This window comes from Brachionichthys hirsutus, chromosome 2 (genome assembly GCF_040956055.1).
Source record: "Brachionichthys hirsutus isolate HB-005 chromosome 2, CSIRO-AGI_Bhir_v1, whole genome shotgun sequence".
Taxonomy (NCBI): domain Eukaryota; kingdom Metazoa; phylum Chordata; class Actinopteri; order Lophiiformes; family Brachionichthyidae; genus Brachionichthys; species Brachionichthys hirsutus.
Window position 1 is genome coordinate 5,667,979 of NC_090898.1, and position 23,709 is coordinate 5,691,687.

A 23,709-nucleotide genomic window follows, 5' to 3' on the forward strand; every position below is an offset into this window, starting at 1 on the left:
AACGGAACGGCAGGGGGAGCGGGGCTCCGCTCCCTCCAGAAGCAGACGACAGCACCGAATCTGCAAGGGTGGTGGGCTGGACCAATGCAGGGGACTTTTGCCATGTACCCATCACCCTGGCAGGAGCTCCATGCACAGCCCTTATTGATACCGGCTCCACTGCAACATTAGTGAGACCTGATGTGGTGCCAGCAGGGACACATTTAGAACACACTGAGGTGAAGCTGCGAACCGTGACAGGTGAGCTAGCTCCTATGATTGGGAGGGGAGTGGTCACCATACGGCTGGGGGGGCTGTCAGTGAACTTTAAGGTGTGGGTTGCAGCAGTGCAGGATCCCTGCATATTGGGCCTGGACTTTCTTCGTGCCACACGAGGTGTGTTAGACCTGGGGGGGAACACGTTGACTTTCCCAAGGGGCCCCACAATTGAAATGGTGCGCCCCGCTCAGACCCGTGGGCTGCAACAGCCAAGCATGAGAGCAGTAAAGGAGCAACGCAAGACACAGCCCCTACTACCAACCTCTCAGGTGCCGCAGCCCCTCGCTCCCCATCTCCCAGCAGTCACACAGCCTCCTCAGGTGCAGTGTCCCACGGCAGGTGAGGGAGACAGGATGGGGATGGTGAGGGAGGTGTGGAAGCACAACTGCCACAGCTTGGATGCCAAGCAACAAGCGGAGCTGTGGCGGGTGTTGTTAGAGTTCCAGGACATTTTTGCATTGACGGAAGAGGAAGTGGGCCTGACTCACCTGGTGCAACATGACATCGACACCGGGGATGCCAGGCCCATTAAGACACGCCCTCGCCGCCTTCCCCTAGCACGTCAGGCTGCTGCTGACAGCGCGATCAGCGAGATGCTGCAGAATGGCATCATTGAGCCTTCTGACAGCCCCTGGGCCTCTGGGGTTGTGATGGTCAACAAAAAGAGGAGCTCAAAAATGAGATTCTGTGTGGACTACAGGCCGTTGAACAGCGTGACGAAAAAAGACTCGTACCCGCTGCCCCGTATTGATGAGTCTCTGGACTTAATTTCCGGCTCCTCCTGGTTTTCCTCCCTAGATCTGCGCAGCGGTTACTGGCAGGTGCCTCTCAGCCCAGAAGCAAGACCGAAAACCGCATTCTGTACTGGCAGGGGGCTGTGGCAGTTTCGGGTCCTCCCCTTTGGCCTGTGTAATGCCCCAGCCACGTTTGAAAGATTGATGGAGAAAGCTCTGGCTGATGTCCCCCGCCAGGAATGCCTGGTTTACCTGGACGACATCCTGGTCCATGGGAGCACTTTTGGGGCGGCTCTGGCATCTTTGCAGCAGACGCTGCAGAGGATAGCAGCGGCTGGGTTGAGGCTCCACCCAGATAAATGCTGCTTTATGAGGAGGGAGCTGGAGTTCCTGGGGCACAAGATTGGGGGCGAGGGCATCAGCACGCTGGAGGAAAAAGTGCGAGCAGTGAAGGACTGGCCAACCCCCACCACCCTGAGAGAACTGAAGAGCTTCATTGGCCTGGCGTCCTACTACAGACGGTTCGTGCGTGGCTTTTCTTGCATAGCCGCGCCTCTGTTCCGCCTGCAGCGAAAGGACAGTGACTTTGCTTGGTCCCCAGACTGTGAGCAGGCTTTCAGCCACCTGAAGGAGGCCCTGACGGAGTCGCCCATCCTTACCCCCCCCGACCCGAGCCTACCGTTCCTGCTGGACACAGATGCAAGCGACGTGGGTATGGGAGCAGTTCTGAGCCAAGTGGGGCCAGAGGGAGAGAAAGTGGTGGCGTACTTCAGCAGAACGTTTAACAAAGCTGAGAGGCGCTACTGCGTGACGCGCAGAGAGCTCCTGGCGATCGTGAGAGCAATAAGCCACTTCAGGTATTACCTCTGCGGCCTGCCGTTCACTGTCAGGTCAGATCACGCAGCCCTGCAGTGGCTGATGTCCTTCAAGGAGCCAGAGGGACAGATTGCACGCTGGCTGGAGGAGCTGGCGCCCTACACCTTCCACGTGGAATACAGGGCTGGCGCTCGCCATGCAAATGCGGATGCTATGTCCCGGCGTCCCTGCGCTTCTGAGAGCTGTCGGTACTGCGAGAAGAGGGAGGCCCGGGAGGTGGAGCTCTGCGCCGAGGGGAAACACGACCCCATGCCCAGCGAGGACAGACTAGCCTGCAGAGCAGCGCAGGTTGTTGGGTCTGTGGAGTGGAGAGTCCAACAGGAAAAAGATGCTGACCTCCAACCAGTGCTGCAGTGGATGGAGTCCGGAAGGAGGCCCCAGTGGAATGAGGTCGCCGGGTGCTCCCCTGCCACTAAGGGACTCTATGAAAAATTTGCAGCCCTTCGGCTTAAGGACGGGGTGCTTCAGAGGGCCTGGAAGGCGCCAGCTACTGGAGAGGAGAGGTGGCAGGTGGTGGTCCCTGGAGCCCTGAGGGAAGCCGTGCTAAAGGCCTGTCATGGCACGGCTGGAGCCGGGCATTTTGGGATCTCAAAAACCCTCGGCCGGCTGCGGCAGAGTTTCTACTGGGGCCAGCTCAGGCGGGACGTGGAGGACTTTTGCCGCCGCTGTGACCTCTGCACAGCACATAAAGGCCCCCCCGACCAATCCCGCGCCCACCTTCAACAGCTGGCAGTGGGAGCCCCGATGGAGAGAGTGGCAGTGGATATAATGGGCCCATTTCCACGTACAGACAAGGGGAACCGTTACGTCCTGGTTGCTATGGATTATTTTACGAAGTGGCCGGAGGCGTACGCCATACCGAACCAGGAGGCAGAGACTGTTGCTGATGCACTGGTGGAGGGCATGTTCGCCAGATTCGGAGCAGCTGAGACGATCCACAGCGACCAGGGGAGGAACTTCGAGTCAGCAGTCTTCTCTGCCATGTGTGAGCGCCTGGGAATGGAGAAGACCCGGACCACCCCGCTGCACCCACAGAGTGACGGGCTCGTCGAACGGTTCAACAGAACCTTAGGGAAACAACTGGCCATACTCACCGCAGAACATCAGCGTGATTGGGACATGCACATCCCCCTTGTTTTGCTGGCCTACAGATCTGCTGTGCAAGATTCCACCTCATGCACACCTGCTCTGCTGATGTTGGGTCGGGAGCTGCGGGCCCCTGCGGAGATGGTGTTTGGAAACCCCCCGGACACACCAGCAGTTCCACCGGGGCCGGAATATGCCAGGAGGCTCCAAGATAGGATGGAGTCAGCTCACGCTTTTGCCCGTGACCAGCTCGGGAAAGCGGGGATGAGGCAAAAAAGGAATTACGACCTGAGGTCCAGAGGGAAAGACTTCAGCGCTGGTGACTTAGTGTGGGTGTACACCCCTAAACGGAAAAAGGGACGGTGCCCAAAGTTAGACTGTCACTGGTCGGGGCCCTGTGAAGTTTTGGAGAGATTGGGGGAGGTTGTGTACAGGGTCCAGCTGCCCCCTAGAGGGAGACGGGTGGCGCTTCACAGGGACAGGTTGGCCCCATACAAAGGGGATGCGCGCCCACTTCAGCGGCCCAGGCCCCGTCCCCGTCCCCCAACACCCCCTCCCAGAGACAAGACACCACCACCCCCGGACTCACCCCCTGTGCAGTGGCAGGAGGCTGCAGCGCTGCCCACTCGGCCCCGAAGGCGGAGAAAGCCCCCGGGCCATCTCAGAGACTTTGTTTGTGATCCCTCGGGGCGAGGGATTCAGTAAGGGGGGGGCAGTGTAACGGTTCATGTTTTAGGAGTGTTCGTTGTTCCTACGCTGGAGAGGGTCCGCGAAGGCATCCGAGGGAGGAGGGGCGGTGTGTGTGTGAGGGAGCTGCGGGAGTGAGGGATAGTTACCCGTTCTGTGTTGTGGCGTGGTTACGGCCGACAGTGACCATTTAATAAAGAGCTCGTTGTGAGATCCACTGTGTGCTTATTCCAGCGTCCGACGGACGCTACAATACACAATGTGCGATATCTGTTCTGTTTACAACAACAACCCCTTTAATGTTCTCTCCTTCGTCGAAGGACTTCAGGTTGACGACCAGGCTCGGTAAACCTTTATAAACCTTTATCTTGAATACGAATGTCAAATGTTTCCAGCAGCGTCCAAACGCAACGTTCTGTCGTCACAGACAGGAGGTCGCGTTTTAGTCGCAGACGTGACGTATTCCATATTGGTTTTTCGCTGATATTTATGTCGTACTGTACTTTACCTGGTCGTAAATTATTCTTTTTTTTTTTTTTTTTTTAAACAAACAAACAAATAAATAAATAATACGGCAAACGAAATTATATCAGATTCATTCCACACATCGTTTTCCGTAGATCTTCGTCTACTTCCGTCCGACCCGGTTGCAGTACAACTGGGGTCACATGACGTCATTTACTGCAGCCAGAGCGCAGTCTTTTTGGCACCAACAAATATATCTGATGATAATTCGAGCAGGATTTTGGAATTAATAGCTCATCATTTACAAAAGCAGCTTTATTGTACTACCAAGTCTCTTTGTGAAACATTTCTTTAGAGCTAAATAGCACGCTATCGCGCTATTTGACTTAGCTTGACGTTTCTCTTTGCTAGCTAGCTAAAGTTAACGCTTAAGCTAACGGCTACAACATGAATATTGACAACGTTAGTCAATCTGTAACAACTGGAGTCTCGTCGACGACGTCTTCAACTTCCAGCAACTGCATCGGAAATGATAATACAACGACCAACGCCAGTAGCATCCCCTCAGTCACGAGCAATGGTAAGGTTGTTTTTGCTCATGTTCTTTTTCTTCGTCTTTTCGTTGACGATGGGTGATTTGTTTGCACATGAGTCCAAACAGAAGCAGGTTAAACGTGTATTCGTCATTGCACGGGCCTACACTTCTGTACTATTTCTGGTACACAAGTTTGTGCACAAAAACTCATTCGCAAGCATAAATTGCTCGAATCTCTGCTTTACACAGTACAAACAACAAGTGTGACGTTTCATTGTGTGTGTTCGGTTGAACCTTAATGTCATCCAAAAACACCTGTACCGCAGCCTCAGCAGCCATGGTGACGCCATCGGCAGATGCTGTCTCCAACGGCGTCTATATACCTGGTGGCATCACCAATGGAGACGTGAAGCCGTCGGTCTCCACCACACCCTTGGCAGATTTCCTCATGCAGCTGGAAGACTACACTCCCACAGTGAGTCCAGGTTGCTAGGTTACATGAGATATGATAATACACTGGATTGATGAATTCAAAGCACAGTCTATTCAAGTTACTTTTATATTCGTATTGCAATGAATTCAAAGGGAGGTGAAGCATGTTGGTGCTCTGTGCATCTTAACCTCAAGCTGAAGTATGTTTATTTTTGTTTTTCTCCTTTTCCCCAGATTCCCGATGCAGTTACAGGCTACTACCTTAACCGGGCTGGCTTTGAGGCCTCTGATCCAAGGATGTAAGTTCTAAAAATGTGTAGACAACCCTACGACCTCAGAGTGGGTGGATCTGTCAAAAGCAACAACAACAAAGTACTCTAATCAAAGTGCGGTTTTTAGTTTTCAAGTTGCCTTCAGAAGTTTTGGAAACAAAATCTGTTTAAATTACTAACAGAGTTTGAAAACCCCATTTTTAATTCCTGGATGAAACTATGACCTTTTCCCTTCTTTTTCCCTTTTTATCTGTAGAATCCGTCTGATCTCCCTTGCTTCCCAGAAGTTCATCTCAGACATTGCTAATGATGCACTACAATATTGTAAAATGAAGGGCACTGCCTCGGGAAGCTCGCGTAGTAAGACAAAGGTCAGTTTTTGCTTTTTCTTTTATACTTTTGTACTGTAATTACAGGGCTTGTCAACTGCTCAAATAATTTTTTATTCCTTATCATAGTTTTCTGTTTTCCTTTCCTTTCCCTCTTCATAGGATAAGAAATACACTCTGACGATGGAGGACCTGACTCCTGCCCTCACGGAGTACGGAATTAATGTCAAGAAACCTCATTACTTTACATAGAATTGTCTCTGTTTAAGGCCTTTTTCTTTTGCATTAATGTTATATATACCCCCCAAAGTCAAGGATTTAAACCCCTTTTGTTTAAATCCTGGTGCTTTAGTATGCTTTGACAAATCTTTATAGTCTTTGCCTTTTTTTTTGAAGCCACCGTTGTCTTGTATGAAACAGTAAGTTACGTTTTATTGTGAAAATAAAACCCCTACAAAGAAAACGTGAACTTCATGAGTGTCTGGTACATGCTACATCTGCTAGTAAACCTGCTTCACTGTTGAGGCTGAATTGGTCAAAAGTTATGCAGCGCCAGTGAAGGTGCCCACAACATCATGTAGTTAACTCCCTGATGAAGCTTTTCTGGTATCCATCTTGCAAATAATTGCTTGTTTGCAAAGGTAATGGTACCAAAGTGCCATGTTATTATTTCAGGTGTATGCGTTTTGATTGTGTTACTCGAGTACAGTTGCAGTAACTGACGGAGAAGCGTGCCGCTCCGCTTACATATTACGCGCTCACCCAGGCGGAAGAAAAAGTAGTTCCCACCAACCACATCATTAAGACAAGATCTCAAGACAAGGTAGTTTACTCTCCACTGTGGTCCTGTTAACTCTTTAGCTGCCACAGTAATTACAATAAAATATTCAGTTTTGATATCAGTTTTTTAAAAGGTTGTAACTTACAAATTGTTAGAGATAAAGCCATACTGTAAATGAGAAAAATCACTAGTGTGAACAAAAGTTTGTGATGGAAATAAATTAACACATCTAAAAATTCAAATGCAATCATCATGCAGGAACAATGATAATCGATACAAAATCAAAGCAAAACCAAAAAGCCACCACCTTGTCTTGTCAAGGACATGCGCAAACGAAATAAAACGAAGTGGGCAAGATAAAGAACGTTCCCCGAATCAATGCTGCGGAAAAGACGTCACTTTCAGGATCAGCACTGGACAGCTACATATGTAGCCGACTCTTTTGTCACAGTTGAGAGGGGCAGAACTGCAGAACAACCAACAAATGTGGGCTGTTAAGAACATGTGACAGATGCAGCATTTTACAAAAACAAATGTCTGCACACAGCTCTCACGGGCCACAAAAAATGACTTGGAGGGACACATTTGGTTTCCAGGCCTTGAGTTTGACACGTGTGTTCTAAGGGATAGAGGGTATTTGAGTTGGGCAAATAAAATGTGATTGATCTGATTGATTGACTCTGTCACACAACGTCAAGCTGCAGTGCGGTGAGTAACCACTAGATGGCACTGCTTGCCACATAATGATTTTTTTTTAAAAAATTTATATTGTACGTTAGCCCAGAAATGTGGAACGCTTCACGAATTTGCGTGTCATCCTTGCGCAGGGGCCATGCTAATCTTCTCTGTATCGTTCCAATTTTAGTATATGTATTACCGAAGTAATACAGTGGACAGGGTATCGCTGTCCTGTATTTAAAGACTCTATCCAGACTGGACTCCTCAGTCATGGTTGGACCATCCAAGAGCCAGGAGACGTTTAAAGGTCAACCAAGGAGAACGAAACACTGCAAAACATGATCCCTAGAGTGTGCTGTGTGTTTTGTAAGTATGTAATAAACCATAATAAACCACAGCTCGGTTCAGTCTGAGGCAGATCACATTTACTTCTTTCACCAGATGCATTATGGGAGAATATGCAGTTCTTGTGTACACGTCACACCGACGCGAGTGGCTGAGTGAGTCACAAGAACAAAGGCTGAATCAACTCCCCGCCCTCTGAATCCATATTACATGAGCAAATGCATTCTAGGTAAATCAGTGCTAATTGAGCTTGTCACGAGTTTGTAAAAAAAAAAAAAATATGAAAAAACAAACATGTTGAATCGTTGCATTTGATTGAATTTGAATTGAATACGTTTATTTCGAACATAAACAGAAATTAGATCAAACAAAGCATACCGGTACTCAGATAAACAACAACAACAACAACTTTGCAAGTAATTAAAATATGACATTTAAAAATGTTTAATAATAATACTAATAATAATTCGTGCAGGTAAGTGTTAAAATAGTGCTATTGAATGTCCATTTGTGTAAACTATAAAAAGCTAAAACTCCCCTCTGCCCACTTTTGCGTTTTGCCGAGTCCATGTATTATGTCCTCGATGACTTTCCGTAAAACGTTTCCGGTATGAAGCGGAAGTCGTATCTGCGCATGTAGAGGTAGCTTTCGGCCATTCAGATTTTTGTTTTTATTGTGAAATAGTTCGTCTTTATTTCTTATCCAAAAGCAAAGTATCTGGCACAATGTCAGTCCAACTATCTAATATCTGCAATCCTGTGGTGTTCTTCGACATAACCATTGGAGGACAGGTAGGTGGAGGACCTGAGCTAACAGAGATGCCTTTATTTCCCTGCTAACGCTGCGTTGATGCTTCATCATCATCATCATCATCATCATCATCATCATTGATTTAAAGTTATGACCGAGTTAACTCCATCTGTGCTGCTTAAACCACTTATCTAGTACCTAAAGAAAGCGCCAACAACATGGCGCTATTGTGAGCGGCTTGTTGTGTTGAAATAGTGGTCGGGATCGGATGGCTTTGTAATTGATCATATTTGTGGATTTCGCTCTGTAATGCTCTTTTATTAATTGACTAAGGATGTTTGTAAAGGCGTTTTAAAAAGACAAAACAATTTCTTGTAGCAGATTTGCCCAAAACCAAATAAATGGATATGAGTAATTTGGGCAAATCCACCATCAGAATATTTGTTTTTTTCTTCCAGTATTAGAATGCCCTCAACTCTATAGCCAACCTATTCCCTAAAAAGAAAGGGGACCCCATCCACCATTACAGCAGTTGTTTAAACACCTTTTCCAGTATACAGGCTCTTAGTGTTAGCAATCTGCAGACGTTCATTTCCGAATGTATGTATTTCAGGGTTTCCGGTTGTATTGCAATTAGGTTTAAATTAATGCATTTTCAGTATCGCTGTCTTGGCTCAAGGGCACAATATTTTAAAAAAAAGGCACACTCACGTATTTGTACACGGCGTCAGGAAGGACATTTATTCATGTTAGTTGTGTGTCCTCCTCAACAACACGGGGCAAAACAAGGCCACGCGTTTGGCTGATGCTTCTTGTGGTTCATAACGGTGGCCTGGCTTTAAGCTCTCATCACAGATGTGAGGTGTGAACTACAGAGACGCCACTCCACCCAGAAGAAATAATGTAGCGTCGAGGTTACGAATTATTTAAAGTGAAGAGAGCGCAGACACAGGGAGGTCCGCGCACACATGTGCACGTTTCCCCCTCATTACGTAAGAAGGGCAGCGATTTCTTCCAGACGTGTTTCAGGAGGTGATTACAGACCCACCTAAACTACGAAGGATTGACTGGATGGTTTATTTTGCTGTTTTGGGGTTAAGGACTCAAAATCAACGTAATAGTGTTGAAAGATAGGAAAAGTGAGTTTTTCATAATATGTCCCCTTTAAAACTAGACTGTTTACTGAAAATGTAAACACATTTAAAAAACCTTTTTTTTAAATTAGTCAGGATTTTTTCTATCTGTCATTTTTGTGTGTGCAAAATGCAAATGCTTGTGTCTGATTGCATGCTTCAGGTTTTCCAGGAATGATCGCAATTATGTTGTACAAGTCTCCAAAACACAAGTATCAGATATGATACGGTTGGCATTGAGTTTTATTTCGGAATCAGGAAGCAGAATCTAAATGTAAAATTCCTAGCAATCCTGAACTAGTTGGAGTTTTGTCAACTTTCTTTTTTCCACAACCTTATCAATGAGGATATCCTTGGTTGTCCTACAAAGCAGAGCTGTTACAGTGTTTTCATTTGAGCCAATCAAAAGTGGGTGTGTATTCGAGATAATTAGATGTGCAGTGGTGGCACTGGCAGCCATGTTTGTTCAGAGAAGTATAGCACAAGTGAATTCTGAAAGGTAACATGAATCGACCGCATCATGTTGTTTGACACTAAACTGGAATTATCAAATTACTCAGTGTTCCGTTCAAAGCAAGGACTAAAGTACAAATCTTACTTCATACCACAGGCATGATACAAGATCACAGCCACCTTGATAAGGCGTTCATTTTGGTGCTGGCACGACCTCCACAGGCATGTCGGGGTGGAACAGGCTGACAGCACACTGGTCCTCCAGAGCTTTCAAGCAGAACCAGGCCAACGATGAAAAGGCTCTCTGGATGAGGCTGTCGTGACTTTGTCTTTTAAGCAAGTTCGGACTCACTAAAGTCAAACAGCAACACAAACAAGGTGGCCCTGCTGTTTTTTTCCATCTTGAAAACATGCAGAATGGGATGTCCTGTTGATCCTACACATTGTGAACATTCCCTTATAGAAAAGGTCTTACAAAGCTGGACAACGTCCTCAATCACGGCTCATTGACAATAATGTGAAGCATAAATCTTTGATCTACATTACAAATTAGCTTTAGTTGTTGAATTATGCTTTTTTTAATTAATTTTTTTATAGTTTTTGTCAGTGAAAAAAGATTGACTATTTCTGAATACTTTATTGATCCCAAGGGGGGGGGGGGGATTGCTTTTCGTACAGTTGCTCTGCTCCAGAAAATATAACAGAGTTTCCCACAGTCAAGAATACATTAAATTAAAAAGAAAGAAATTGCCCTTACGGCAGTCTACAACATGTGTGTACTCAGAATAAATTAAAGAATGAAAAAGTATGGATGTATACAGTAATGCCCAAAATCTCTTTCCTCCTGCTCCTGACTGTCATTGTGAGACGTTGTATAGTTTGATGGTCGCAGGCTGGAAGAATTTACTCTTAAATATGAGCTGAAAAAGCAACACTTTTGCTGATTCCTGAAAATATTTACAAATAAGCTTCATTAAAGCAACTTAATAAACATTAATCACTGCAGGTTTGAGCAGCGCTTGACTCCACGTTAATAGTAACTTGCATCAGGAAGTGCAGCATTCGCTTGTTGACATTATGACTCATCCAGTCAGAGCCACGAAACACTTCTCCAGGTTTGGTTAATTTCCAGAAGGCGTTATTTAAAAAAAACGTGTTTTACACAGAATTCATGCAGATGAAGGACTCGTTTTCAAAAAGTATTGTTATTCTACTACCCGTATATGAGAATGGTTTGCTTTACTTTTGATGGGTTGAACACAGCTACAGGAAGCTGATGGTGTCCAATTCCTCTGCTCAAATACCAGTAAACACTCCATGAGCACACATTTTTGGGTAGATATGGGCTATATGGTCCTTGCGCGTGGCTGTTTCTCCAGAACACCAGACCGGTGAGTAAACTGTTGGTGCACTCCAACCACATAATGTTAACAGAGATGTAGGCAGGCACTCCGACGTCAAAGACATGATAGATGACAGATATGGTGAGATAAGGCAGCCAAAACAAACCAAAGCCCAGCGTTATGGCAAGCCACAGAGGCGGTCGTGGCCGGGCGGGCTCCTCCAGACGGTCCTCACTGACGTCTGTCTTAGTTTGGTTGGCTGAGATGTACAGCAAGTCGCTCTTCTGGGGGTCCTGTTCTTCTCTCAGCCCACATATCCTGTCCGCCTCTTTTAGCCACAGGGGAACGCTTGACCAAAAAGGCACCATTGCACAAAGTGATGCGGTGAAAAGCACCAAAGTGAAGTAGGCAATCAGTCCGGACTCTTCAACGTCACACACTAGTGCCTTCCTCCATGGCATATTGTCCAGTTCCGTCAGCTCTGCTTTGACCGTGGAAAGGGAATAGATAACGGCCCGTGTCCAGCACAGCGAGGTTAAGACTGTGTTTCTCAGGTATTTGTAGAAGGACCTCTGGTTGCAGAGGTAGGCGTCATCCAAACAGTAATCCACCAAGCCGAGGGACATCATTGGCAGCGGCAGCGCTCCGAATGTTGCCGAGGCGTTAGCCGTGAGGAAGCAGAGTGAAACGGGGGACTCCTCGGGCCCAAGGAAGCACACGACCGTTAACAAAAACACCATGACCAAGTCCGCCATGATGATGGACAGGCTGCACACGTTTAAAAAAGAGGCGGACAGCTTCCGGCAGCATGAGAAGAAGACTGCTGCATCCAGTGCAAACTTAATCAGCACGAGAAGGGCATATTTCTCTGGGTTTGTTTGATAGCCAGACTCCCTGTCCCATTGGCTTATAATGGCCAGCATTGTGATGGATACTTCTCACAAACACAAACTCCTCGGTCACTGCGGCATTTCTCTGGTTATATATTAAGCTGCTCCAGGAAATTCTGTGAAAGACGAGATGACATTGGTTAGGAACGTTGGCCCTGCAGTACAACGAGAACATGCACGTAGCTGCATGAGACACCGGCCTGGTCCTGCTAAATCTGATCTCTGTATCCGCGTCAACGTTAAATACCAATCTGAAGGATGCCCCTCTTTTTTTTTTTTTTTGCTGCTCAAACTCTGAAACTATTTTGTTGTTTCATGGGTTTTCATGAATTTTAGGTTATAAACTTGCACAGGTTGAACAGGAAGAGTTAGCGTTTGGATCTGGTGTTCTGATGTTGCAGCGCGTGGAGCGGTGCAGTCCTAAACTTAGTCCTGTTGCCTGTCACGACCTGCACTTGTGAAGTAAACACGCCTCACCAGCATTCTCCTTTGACTCGTAATTAAGATGTTGCGGATTCCTCTGTTCCACCATCGCCTCAGTTCACAAGAACGCTCTGCTCAAAGCGCCACGACTGCCTCGATCTGAACTTCCTGCATTTCGTAGAGCAGGTTCTTCCATTTTAAAGCGTAACTTTTCTACAACGTTTAACAGGAATTAAGCTTGTACCTCTGCTCAGGTTTGTCCCGGTCCAGCGTAATTGTACAGATGTCTCGACTCTTATCTCCCGTAGAGGAACCCGACAGGCTCGAGTCCGGATTTATCTGAGAATGTTGTCAGTGCGGTTCCTGGTCAGTTAACCTTGCTATGCTCCACCTTCGTATTGTGCACGAACAGACTGATGGGCCACACCTTCTGGGTCACTTTTAAAAGCTGCTCTTATTTAAGCAGAGATACACATAATGCAGCACAGGATGAACAATACCAAGTTAGATTTAGAATGACAATAAGATTGTTTTTAGAATATACGTTACCTTTATACAGCTTTGTTTTGTTTATTTGCTTACCAGAGTAGCCCAAAGGGGATCCTTGAGGAAATTCCCAAAGAAAAAGGGGAATAAGTGTAACATTTCTAATCTGCATGGATTACCTGACGTCAGCAGGGCCACATCCTTGGCAAATAAAGTCTTCTGCGCTTGTTTGTTTCACATCAGCGCATGAATTCAGTTGCCTGGGAGCTCCAGCGCTGCTGTGTTGTTGAGACAAAGCCAAAGGCAGGAGATCCAGTGACTGCTCGAGTCAGGAGAATGAGTGAAAGGAGAGCTGGGCAGTGATGTCAGTGAGACTTACAACGGCACCCACAGATTGCTTTCACACACGCAGACTCGGACACATGGACATTGTTCCAACAGTCGGCCAGTGGCGTGGCCCTTCGGTTTGTGGGAGGCCTGGGTGGACAGTCACCAACATTGCCGCACACACACACACACACACACACACACGATCCCACTGTTTACAGAGGATTTAATGCCCTGCGCCGTGATTATGGAGTCTTCTCAGATTATGCCGTGTATTTGTTAGTTGTATTACTTTGACTGTGAAGGTTTACAGAACTGTTACACAAAAACTTGTATTGCACCCCATTTTGTTTTGTGTCAAGGCAGTGAGTGAGATTGGGAAGGACATGAAGAAGTCTCATATCAGTCATTCCTTTTCCAAGTCGTGCTACTAACCTTAGACGCTAGCTAACCAGCTAAACGCGTCAGCACCGCTGGTTGGCTTCCCCATCTAGGAATGACGAGCTCCGAAGGCTCAACCCTGGTTTTTTATTTTTATTTTAAGTGAAAATACATTCCTAACTTAAACGTTATCTTTTTGGTCTGTGTGTGTGTTTTCTGTTTGTCAGGATATCGGACGGATGAAGATCGAGCTTTTTGCAGATGTTGTTCCAAAGTCGGCGGAGAATTTTCGGTAAGACGAAAGTCTGCATCAAATTATTGGATAAATTGATGGGGGTGGGGGGGAGATGTCACAGATGTATATGTAACAATAGCTTAATAATACACCATTTTATTATCTTTTACAGGCAGTTCTGCACTGGAGAGTTCAAGTAAGGCTGTGAAGGACTGTGCTTTGATTGCACACAAACACAAACTCCACCATCCTGGCAGTAAATCAGCAGCAGGCTGCTCTGTAACAGTCATACTTCTGATATCTGAACAGTAATATCTGTGTCTAAACAAAATGTGCCAGCCGCTGCTGGCTCCATTGAGATAATGTTCAATAGATTCCTGCCATGATGTAAATTGACTCGGATATTTAAATGTACTGTAATTTCAGCAGATCGATGGGCGTCTTTGTGAGGTGATCTGACTCTAGTTTACACTCCAACGTAGTTAATTTAACTCTTAATTTATCTCTCACAGGAAGGATGGAGTCCCTATTGGTTTCAAAGGTTGCACATTCCACAGGTACGCAGAACGGGAGCTTGATTTATAAAGCTCACTTTAGACTGATATTAACATTTTTAAATGTTGTAGTTTGAGTAGAATGTCAAACTCTGGATTATTACCTCTGCCAAGGAGGTTATGTTTTTGACAGGGTTTGTTTGCTTGTTAACAGAATTACGTAAAAACTGCTTGATGGATCTTGATTTAAAAAATATATATAATAATCTGAAGATGGGTCTTGGTCTGACTCCGGATACCCGTCTGGTTATAAAATAATCTGGATTTTCCCTTTCACTTTAAATGGAGGCTTTGAAAAATTCAATTCACTCACCAAAAATAATAGTCATAAAGGGGTCTGATGTGCACTATCATGCAAAATGTCTTAATGAGGGAAATCAAAATTATTACATTTTAACATTGAAAACCCCATTAATGGATTCCAAAATAGTTTTCTAGTTTTACATGATTTTCCCCTGAAACAATCTCCCTTGGACGTTTGTTGCTGTTTCTCTCCCTATTTGCTTTCATAGGCTAAATTACTAAACGCCAGTAATAAAGTATGATCTTGGGTTTGGAATATAATAGCATTTGAATGAGGTTTTTAAATTTGGTTTTGCTTTCATACTTTTTTCCGCTGAGGAGGATTAATCAAAAGGATATGAACAACGTTACCGTACTTGGTGATGCAGAAAATCCATACAATTTTGGTGGTTTGTATCATCATCTGGATACATTTGTGGGATAATAGCTGCAGTGCTTGCATGATGACATGTCTATAGATCTCCCAAAAATCTGTATCAGATCAGATACAAGTCATCTTCTGGATCAGTTTTGTTTACTCTATAGGATAACTGATTTTTTTTTTGTTACATTTGAATTAGTTTGAAATTTGTAACTCTTTCCAGAATGTAAAGCACAGTAAAAATAATGGCGTGGATGTTTTCTTTGTTTTTGGTAGAGTCATTAAAGACTTTATGATACAAGGAGGGGACTTTGTTAACGTGAGTACACACACACACACACACACACACACACACACACACACACACACACACAGTTACATGACATTTTTTGTATCAAAATTGAAATTAAGGCTAAAAGTAGTTAACGATTGAATTGACAGTGAGTTGACTACAATAATTTCCCTGTAGCTCTTTTAGCGGTCGAAACTTTAAATATAGTGCATCTCTGCTTGTTGTGCTAAACTTCACCTCAGGATAGAACGGGGTAAAGGTAAAATTGAGTTGTGAATTATGGAGACAGACATTTTTGTCTGAAAGGAGTATCAGTTGAAGTGGAACAGTGTTTGATAGGTCTGAATGTGGTAAGAGGTCAAAAAAAAATTTTTATTCGGTTAAAATATATAAAAACTTGCTGTTATTCCCAAACTTGTAAAAAACATAAAAAAAATAATAATCAAGAATTTCATCCATAGTATATTAGTGTATGACAAAAAGATTACTGCAGTTTACTGCCCCCCGCTGGGCTGCTGATGAACTACCAGTCGTGTCTGCTCTGTGAGAACTGCCTCATGAACCTTTGTTTCTCGCTGAAGGGTGATGGAACTGGCATCTGTAGCATCTACAGGGGTCCATTTGCTGATGAAAACTTTGATCTCAAGCATTCATCCCCTGGTCTTCTGTCCATGGTAAGTTTGTATGCCAGTGCTCAGGTGTTCAGGGCAAGGACTAAAATGTCATTCCATAACAATCCCAAATTACCTGGAAAACAAAAGGAAGTAGTACTGGGTGACAGGGAGAATGGTTACCGCTCATCCTAAGCCGACGGCACATTGCATGGATTCTAGCGCCACTCGATGGATGTGTGTCTGAAAGTTGTGTTGCAATGCACTTTGAATGAAATGCTGTTTAACTATATGTCTTTGTTCTGTGTTTTTGCTCTCCCCATAAACCGTGTATATCATTAAAGACAAGAAAAAAGATACCACTCTGCTGTGATGCAGATCCTCAGATTTGTCTTTCACACAAAAAGGCTTATTTTCCCTGCCCTTAAAAACGAGTAGATGGACTAGGATTCAATTCAATTCAATTCAGCTCTGGTTTCACCTGGAGACCACACCTGTTATGAGACAACTGAAATGTGTAATGTGTGAGCATGCTAGCATAGCATTCTTTATTTAAATGCATGATTGCCTCCGCCGAGACGGGGGTTATCTAATTGCAGGCATTTGTTTGGCTGTCCGTCCGTCTGTTAGCAAGATAACTAAAAAAATGTAATCCTGATCTGATTGTGTATGATGCTCTGTGAGGTTAACAGAATATAGTTAGCTTTTCCTTCATTCCTGTGAATTACCCATAATCAATGAAGATGTTCTAATATTGCCATCTTTCTGTGTGTCTCAGGCAAACAGTGGTCCAGGGACAAATGGCTGTCAATTTTTCATTACCTGCACTAAATGTGACTGGCTAGATGGGAAGCATGTTGTCTTTGGTAAGCGCGGCTACGATATTCATACATTAAGAGATCTTTTCTCATTTTTGTGTCAGAGTTAAATAGATTTTTTTTTTTTTGCTTGCCTTTTGTGATTCTTTCAGGAAAAGTCATTGACGGCTTGTTGATCATGAGAAAAATCGAGGTAAATTCTCAATGTGACATTGATTTATATTATTTTTTGGGGGGATTGTACCTTTTGTACATATGATCCGAATGTGTGTAATTTTCATTAAAATGTCCTTTCTCCTAACAGAATGCTCCTACAGGACCAAACAACAAACCAAAGCTCCCAATCCTTGTCTCACAGTGTGGAGAGATGTGACCCAACAACCCCGTACCATGTGAAGTGGAGTCCGATTGACTGATTGATTAGTAATCTTCAGAAAACATTGGCTTATTTTCCTGTATAGATTCATCCTCCCTTGAGTTTGTGTGATGAACATCATACATTGCAGCTATTTTCTCATTTTGTTCTGATTGATTTCAGCCTCTGAATTCTTATAATCAGATTATTCACATTTGAGGAGGGTTTAGTTCCTGACAGGATGTACGTAAAATATGGATTCAAGATTATTTTCCAAGTCCCAATGGAATGTATACTCTGTCATTAAAAAGACTTAAAGAAGGACTTTTTTAAAAGAACAATTCGGAATGTAGTTTCATGACTCATTTATGATGAATAAATTTTTTTTACATCTCAAAAGTTTTGGATATCATCTGAGTGCTTTTGTTGGGGTCGCAAAGGAAAATGACTGATGAAGAGGGATTCGAATGTACCTTTCAGTATTTTTTATTTTCTGCAAATCCTGGGTTTTCTTTTTTCCAGTGAAATATTTTTATGGTGTGTGAAGTTTAGCCATCCGAAGAGCATATAATCAGAATTATGCACACTACTCTAAACTAACCATGCATTTAAAAAAAATGTTTTTATAGGAGCCAGAACAATTGATGTTCTCAAAACACACACACACACACACACACACCGTCATTTCCTCTACACTGAATTCAACTCTGCATTTAATGCTATAGCTACTGTTGATTTTGTCAGTAAATTTTCAGAGCCACATCCTGACAAAAAAGAAAATGCATGATGTTTTGGGTTGATTCATTGATACAATGTCAGTAATTTGGCTATAACATAATGGTTGGTGATTACGTGCGAGTAAAGGAGAACCCCACTTTACAGTGAAAGACACCAGTCCTCTACTACTCTCTCTGGTGCCAAGCCCTGCTAAACTTATGGTAACTTCTTCTTCCGGCCACCCATACTAATCCAAGCCAACAGACCCCACCCCCACCCACCCTGTCCCTCTTCTGCCTTGGACCTCCTTCCCTTGGCACAAAAGAATCCTTTCAGATGCCAACTGTTCCAATGGATGCAGGAAGAGGTTTTTTTTTTTTTTTTTTGCTTGGGGAGGCTTCATAGGTCAATGTTAAAACCCATCTTTGTTGGGCGAACCCGGGCTTGGCCACAAGCTCTACATATCAGCCAATGCCCATAAACAGTGCCAGTGGAGCATTAACATGACAATGAATGGGGGGCCTTGGTGGGGTTGTCTCACGCTCAGTCTGGGGCTCTCTGCTGGTGGAAGCGGTGTTTGAGATTGCTTTCCCTGTGAATCTTGAGCAGTGGCAGTTCCTGAGAAGATATCGTCTTCTATATGTTATAATTGTGAAGGATGTGGTGATTGTTCATCATGGGTGTGATGTTTCCTCAGATTAATATTATGAGTAATTATTCCTCTGCACATTTGACAGATCAATGCTCAGTGCACTTTGGTGAGGCGTCAATAAGCATTTAACATTTTCTCAGTAAAGGCAGTCATATATTTTCATTCAAAGCAAAAGTAAGCACACAATGTACAAATCAATTCTTATTGGAATGAAGGTTGTTGAGAGACGACTTTAATCTCGTAACATTACCCCTTTTTTCTGTAATATCACGACTCTAATCTCGTAGGCTTTGACTCCGCGGCGGTGCGGTACAAAGGGACAGGTAGCCAATTACTTCCAGCAACCTCTCAAAGATGACAACAGTTTTATCCAATAGGAACGCGAGATTTGTTAGCTGTCTCAACCAATTATAAAACGATGTGGGCGGGTCCCGAGATGGGAACGTTCCCCGGCACAGTTGCTGCTTCTGCCCAGTTCGATCGGCAACGGGAGCGGAAGGAGGAAAGCAGAGAGCCCGAAGGCAGCACCCCCCACCACCGCCGGCCCAGGTTACCATCTAGCACCGGGAAACACAGCAGAGAGCCGCCGCCGGCAGAAGCCATTAACAACGAGGAGTAACTATGAGCAGCGAGGCCGAAACGCAACAATCGCCGCAGCCTGCTGTCGATGCGGAGAGCCCATCCAGCCCGGCAGCCGCCGCTTCCGCGGGGGATAAAAAGGTCATCGGTAAGACGGCAGGAAATTAGCTGCTAAGCTAATTTAGCTAACCTAGTTTTGAGTACAGAAGATGTCACGCTCGAAACAGACAGTTTCTCACGCTGTAAGACGAACATAGTTAAGTTAGCACTAATCTTAAGGCTAAGGCTCGTTTGATCTCGTGTACATCTGAGGCGATTTACAGTTCGGTGGGTCCGACCAGCCGAAAGAAAAATAAGTAATTTGTACGCGCCTTTCGTAGCTGACAGTTAATTCGGAGTTCGCAATTTGATTTAACTAAATGGCCTACTAATTATGAGAACTTGTCCAGAAATGTACATTTTAGTTTTTCTGGCTACCAACCTACATTTGATGTAAATCCGGTACATCTCCGTGGATAATTGTTTCCTAACTCGGGTTATGTTCCGACGGGTTCAGTTGTTACATTCTATTTGAGAACATGCGTTCGGTGAGAGGAATCCTGGATGATTGTGTCGGTAACCTGATCATCGGCCCTCGATAAACCGCAATCCCGGTTGAATGCCATGTTGCCGGCTGCTCGTCACATGCACGGATCCTGAGCGTGTTCCAGAATCAATTCTCCCTTTGATGGCGGTAGAACCGCCGCTGCCGAGCAATTATAGTGGGGGAAGGAAAGTATAGCATCAAAGCCTCAACGATAACAGTATTATTATTTTAATATTGTAACCGGTATCAATACACTGGGCTGGAAGACGATGTTATTGCTGCCCTTTAGCCGAGCGATGCGATCGCTGTGAAGCGCAAGCTAACGCTAGCTGCGGGATTTCCCTTTGTTCACCCGAAAGAAACCGATAACGTGTTAATAATTTCTTTAAGGATAATCGGAACAAACACGTGAACCCGTGTCCAACATGGTTGGTGGAACCACCATATCACCGAGAGTCTGTCTCCGCGTTGCATCGCTCAGCGGTCATCGAATTTCGGTCGACTTTCGGGGATAACATTAGCATTTGGGCCTTGTAGCTTAGTGGCTAACGAAGCTGCGCTTAGCCTTATTAGCTAGCTCTGGTTCTATGTGGCTGAAGGGGCCGCTCAAAATGTCCGCCGAATGATTCCGCTGATTTATATCCCCATTTAGTATGTTCGATCATTGGAAACAATAATCGGAATGTTCATTTTATGCCATTGCACAAAGATTACAATCCAATTTGCTTTGTTGGGATAGTTTTTCTGTTTGCTGGCTGTAGCCCAACCACATGGTTACGACCCAAATAGCATGTAAGCTAACACACCGACCCGGGGTTGCGTCTCGCTAGCGCGACCGGGCGCTACTCTACCACGTGCGACCGCCAGTAGAGAGCAACGCAATTTAAAGAGGGCGGTGGGCCCATAGTGGTTGGACTCTGACAAGTTGCCAGGGACCACAGCGCACTCTGTTATCAGTGTATACGATACTATATCCGGATATATGGTAGAGTGAACTGAAGTATCTCTGAGGGGGAAGCACTGGTGAGCAGTATAGTCAGAGCATTACTGCCTCAGAATATTTATGGTTCATGTCTTTACTGTGCAGCTGGCACAGAGCACTCTCCAGCATCGGGATCTAAATAAAGCCAGTGACAGTTGGGAGTTAAATATAACGCCCACTTTATCAGTGGCCCCTAGTTGGTTTATGATCGTCTGCTGTTATTTGATTCCTTGACTGTTTCTTGTTGGGCTCCTTGTGGAAGCATCGACAAAAAGGAAACGCTTAAACCTGCCTAATGCATTTTGTGTCATTGCAGCAACAAAAGTCCTGGGTACAGTCAAATGGTTCAACGTCAGGAATGGCTATGGTTTCATCAATAGGTGTGTGAACGTCCAGGAGACTGTCATATGTGGGAAGGAACATTCCTAATCCTATTATGGTTTTAATTTGCTTACAAACGCTTACTAGACAATTTGTGTCCATGTCTGTGCTGTTATGTATAGTGCTTAATTATTTTTTATATTTGTTCACATCCTAAATTGATAAATATAAATTGGCGTACTGTGTAGATCAAGATCCTTTTAACTGAACATAACAGTCTTTATCTGATTCTTTAGGAATGACACAAAAGAGGACGTTTTTGTACACCAGGTAAGTTGCAGGATATCTATTTTTTTGGTTCCTAAATTGGAAAACCTTACACGTGTCTTTTTTTTTAATTTTATTTCTTAGACGGCCATCAAAAAGAACAACCCGAGGAAATACCTTCGCAGTGTTGGTGATGGAGAAACTGTGGAGTTTGATGTAGTTGAGGGAGAGAAGGTAAATTCCATTTGCTTTCAGCTCAAATGTATCCTGGTAAATAATGGCTTCTAGATCCATAATTTGGGTGACTGTATTACTTTGAAATTGTGTTGTGTGCAGGGAGCAGAGGCAGCAAACGTTACTGGCCCAGGAGGTATTGCGGTCCAGGGAAGTAAGTACGCTGCTGACAGAAACCGCTATAGGCGCTTTCCCCGGAGAAGGGGCCCTCCCCGTGGTGGAGACTATCCGGAGAACTACCAGAGCGATGGAGAGGGTGAGCCTGGCAGCGGAGGTCGTGAGAAAAGTGGCCGAGATGGGGTGGAGAGCGCCCCCGAAGGAGATTCCCAGCAGCAACGCAGACCCGCTTATCCTGGGAGACGGCGCTACCCTCCATACTTTGTACGTAGACGCTTCGGCCGCCGGCTCACATACACCAACTCGCCACGCGGAGTGGTGCCTGAGGTACTCCGTCACAGGGCTACTATCCCGAAGCAGGCACCCGGCACTTCCATGGTCGAGTTGGAAAACGTTGTCGCCATCGTGTACAACTCTGAATCCACTTCCTAATGCAGACGCGGTTGTGAACAATAAATCTTGGTGTATCGGGGGTCTTGCCAATATCGCAAGAAATATTTTAATAGGCCCCAAATGTCTAATCTGCAGCTGGAACATTTAAATGGAAGGTCATTTGTAATTCCAAATGAGTGCCGTACACTATATCAATTTGAAGATTTTACTTGCCTGAATGTTCACTCTGGAAAAAAGCTACGTGTCAGTAGTTTGCTGTTTGCTTTTAGGGAGGAGAGGGCGATGAGAACCAAGGCGGTCCAGACCAAGGCAACAGACCAGCGAGGCAGAACTACTACAGAGGCTTCAGACCAAGGTCTGCATGTTGGCTTTATTGATGCAGGTTTGCAATAATGGGAGAGGAAAACATTGGATTTAATAGCCCTAAATTCTCAATTCGATTTGCCACCTACAATCGATTCTATTTCTGAGAGAAAAACCCTCCATTTTATTGCAGCCTAAACTCAAACTGCAGCTTTGCATCAAAACATCATTTAATCTTTGGCTGGCATTTTATTTGCACGTTCCTCGTGCTTCTCACTTGATGCTGAGCTTACGCGCTTTTCGTACCCGCGTTGGTCATTGCAGGGGTCCACCTCGTCCCAGACCAGTGCGGGACGGTGAGGAGGACAAGGAGAATCAAGATGGTGAAGGTGGTCAGAACCAACAGCAACGTCAACGGCGCCCCCGCCGCAACGTAAACTACCGCCGCAAACGCCCGCAAACTGGGGGCAAACCTGGCCAGGAGACCAAGGAAGTAAAAGCAGGAGGTGAACCATCTGCCGAAAAAACGTCCGCTCCCGAGGCCCAGCAGGGTGGGGCTGAGTAGGAAAGTACCTGCCCACCGGCACCTACCATCGTTTACCATCGTCCGGGTGAGTCTGGCCGCTCCTCTCCTTTAACCTGGAGTCCATTAATAATTAGGGAAGTACATTATCATGTAATAATTATATACAGGTATACTTTTTTTTTAAACATCTAAATGTATTACTGGTAGTTTTTTATCCCCAATGAATGGATAGCAATGCAATAAAGTCAGCGCTATTATAGAGGGGCAACTTGGTGTAAGAGACCACATGACTAATTCTCTATAATTGAAAATACCACATGAAAGGGACTTGTCAAAGGGACTAAAGATGGAAATTAGCCATTGGCTATAATCTTATTGATGAATGTTTACACGTAAATATATATGTATTGTCCCTGTTTTAAATAAACTCAAACGATTGACTAATTTCCACATTTTCTTTTACAGTTTTTTTGTCAACAAGAAGAAACATCAAACAAGATCTGAGCAATAAAGATTTGACTTGACGATCGTCACAAGCTTGCTTCATGCGTTTGACCAGATTACCACCGATTGCCTGCAGAATCTATGCAGACTTGTTTCTTTTCCATTATTTTTATGTGACGGCTACAAAAAATGTTTTGGGGAAACAGCAAATGTTTTTCTAAACCTGTCCTAAGTTTTTACACCAAATGGTTTTTAAAGAAAATGAAATTTGATATCTGGTCAGTTTGACATTTTTCAATAACTTTTTATGTATTCAGACATTTTAACAAAATGCAAGCTAAAATAAAACTCCAGAAACCAGTAGAATTTTCTGTGTGGCCTTTTTTATATTTCA

The 23,709-nt window shown here is 44.7% G+C and overlaps 4 protein-coding genes and 1 non-coding gene across 5 annotated transcripts; 3 read left to right on the top strand and 2 right to left on the bottom strand.

Moving 5' to 3' along the window:
• Positions 1–4,323: 4,323 nt before the first annotated feature.
• taf10 (TAF10 RNA polymerase II, TATA box binding protein (TBP)-associated factor) lies at positions 4,324–6,135 on the top strand. Its single transcript, XM_068748508.1, has 5 exons — positions 4,324–4,686; positions 4,968–5,116; positions 5,308–5,372; positions 5,602–5,716; positions 5,837–6,135. The coding sequence occupies exons 1-5, from the start codon at positions 4,554–4,556 to the stop codon at positions 5,924–5,926; spliced, it is 552 nt and encodes a 183-aa protein (XP_068604609.1). The 5' UTR covers positions 4,324–4,553; the 3' UTR covers positions 5,927–6,135.
• Positions 6,136–7,237: 1,102 nt separating this feature from the next.
• On the bottom strand, positions 7,238–7,343 carry LOC137909914 (U6 spliceosomal RNA). The gene has a single exon (XR_011106029.1). It is a non-coding gene; the product is annotated as a U6 spliceosomal RNA (small nuclear RNA).
• A 755-nt stretch (positions 7,344–8,098) lies between these two features.
• ppih (peptidylprolyl isomerase H (cyclophilin H)) lies at positions 8,099–17,587 on the top strand. Its single transcript, XM_068745076.1, has 9 exons — positions 8,099–8,270; positions 13,893–13,957; positions 14,073–14,096; positions 14,413–14,457; positions 15,395–15,437; positions 15,992–16,084; positions 16,800–16,887; positions 16,992–17,032; positions 17,144–17,587. Exons 1-9 carry the CDS (start codon positions 8,205–8,207, stop codon positions 17,210–17,212), a joined length of 534 nt encoding a protein of 177 aa, XP_068601177.1. The 5' UTR covers positions 8,099–8,204; the 3' UTR covers positions 17,213–17,587.
• si:dkeyp-100a1.6 (probable G-protein coupled receptor 160) lies at positions 11,029–12,081 on the bottom strand. The gene has a single exon (XM_068744502.1). The coding sequence runs from the start codon at positions 12,079–12,081 to the stop codon at positions 11,029–11,031; it is 1,053 nt and encodes a 350-aa protein (XP_068600603.1).
• Positions 17,588–19,046: 1,459 nt separating the features above from the next.
• On the top strand, positions 19,047–23,681 carry ybx1 (Y box binding protein 1). Its single transcript, XM_068745400.1, has 8 exons — positions 19,047–19,290; positions 21,027–21,090; positions 21,328–21,361; positions 21,443–21,532; positions 21,635–21,913; positions 22,312–22,397; positions 22,670–22,956; positions 23,337–23,681. The coding sequence occupies exons 1-7, from the start codon at positions 19,185–19,187 to the stop codon at positions 22,908–22,910; spliced, it is 900 nt and encodes a 299-aa protein (XP_068601501.1). The 5' UTR covers positions 19,047–19,184; the 3' UTR covers positions 22,911–22,956; positions 23,337–23,681.
• Positions 23,682–23,709: the final 28 nt, after the last annotated feature.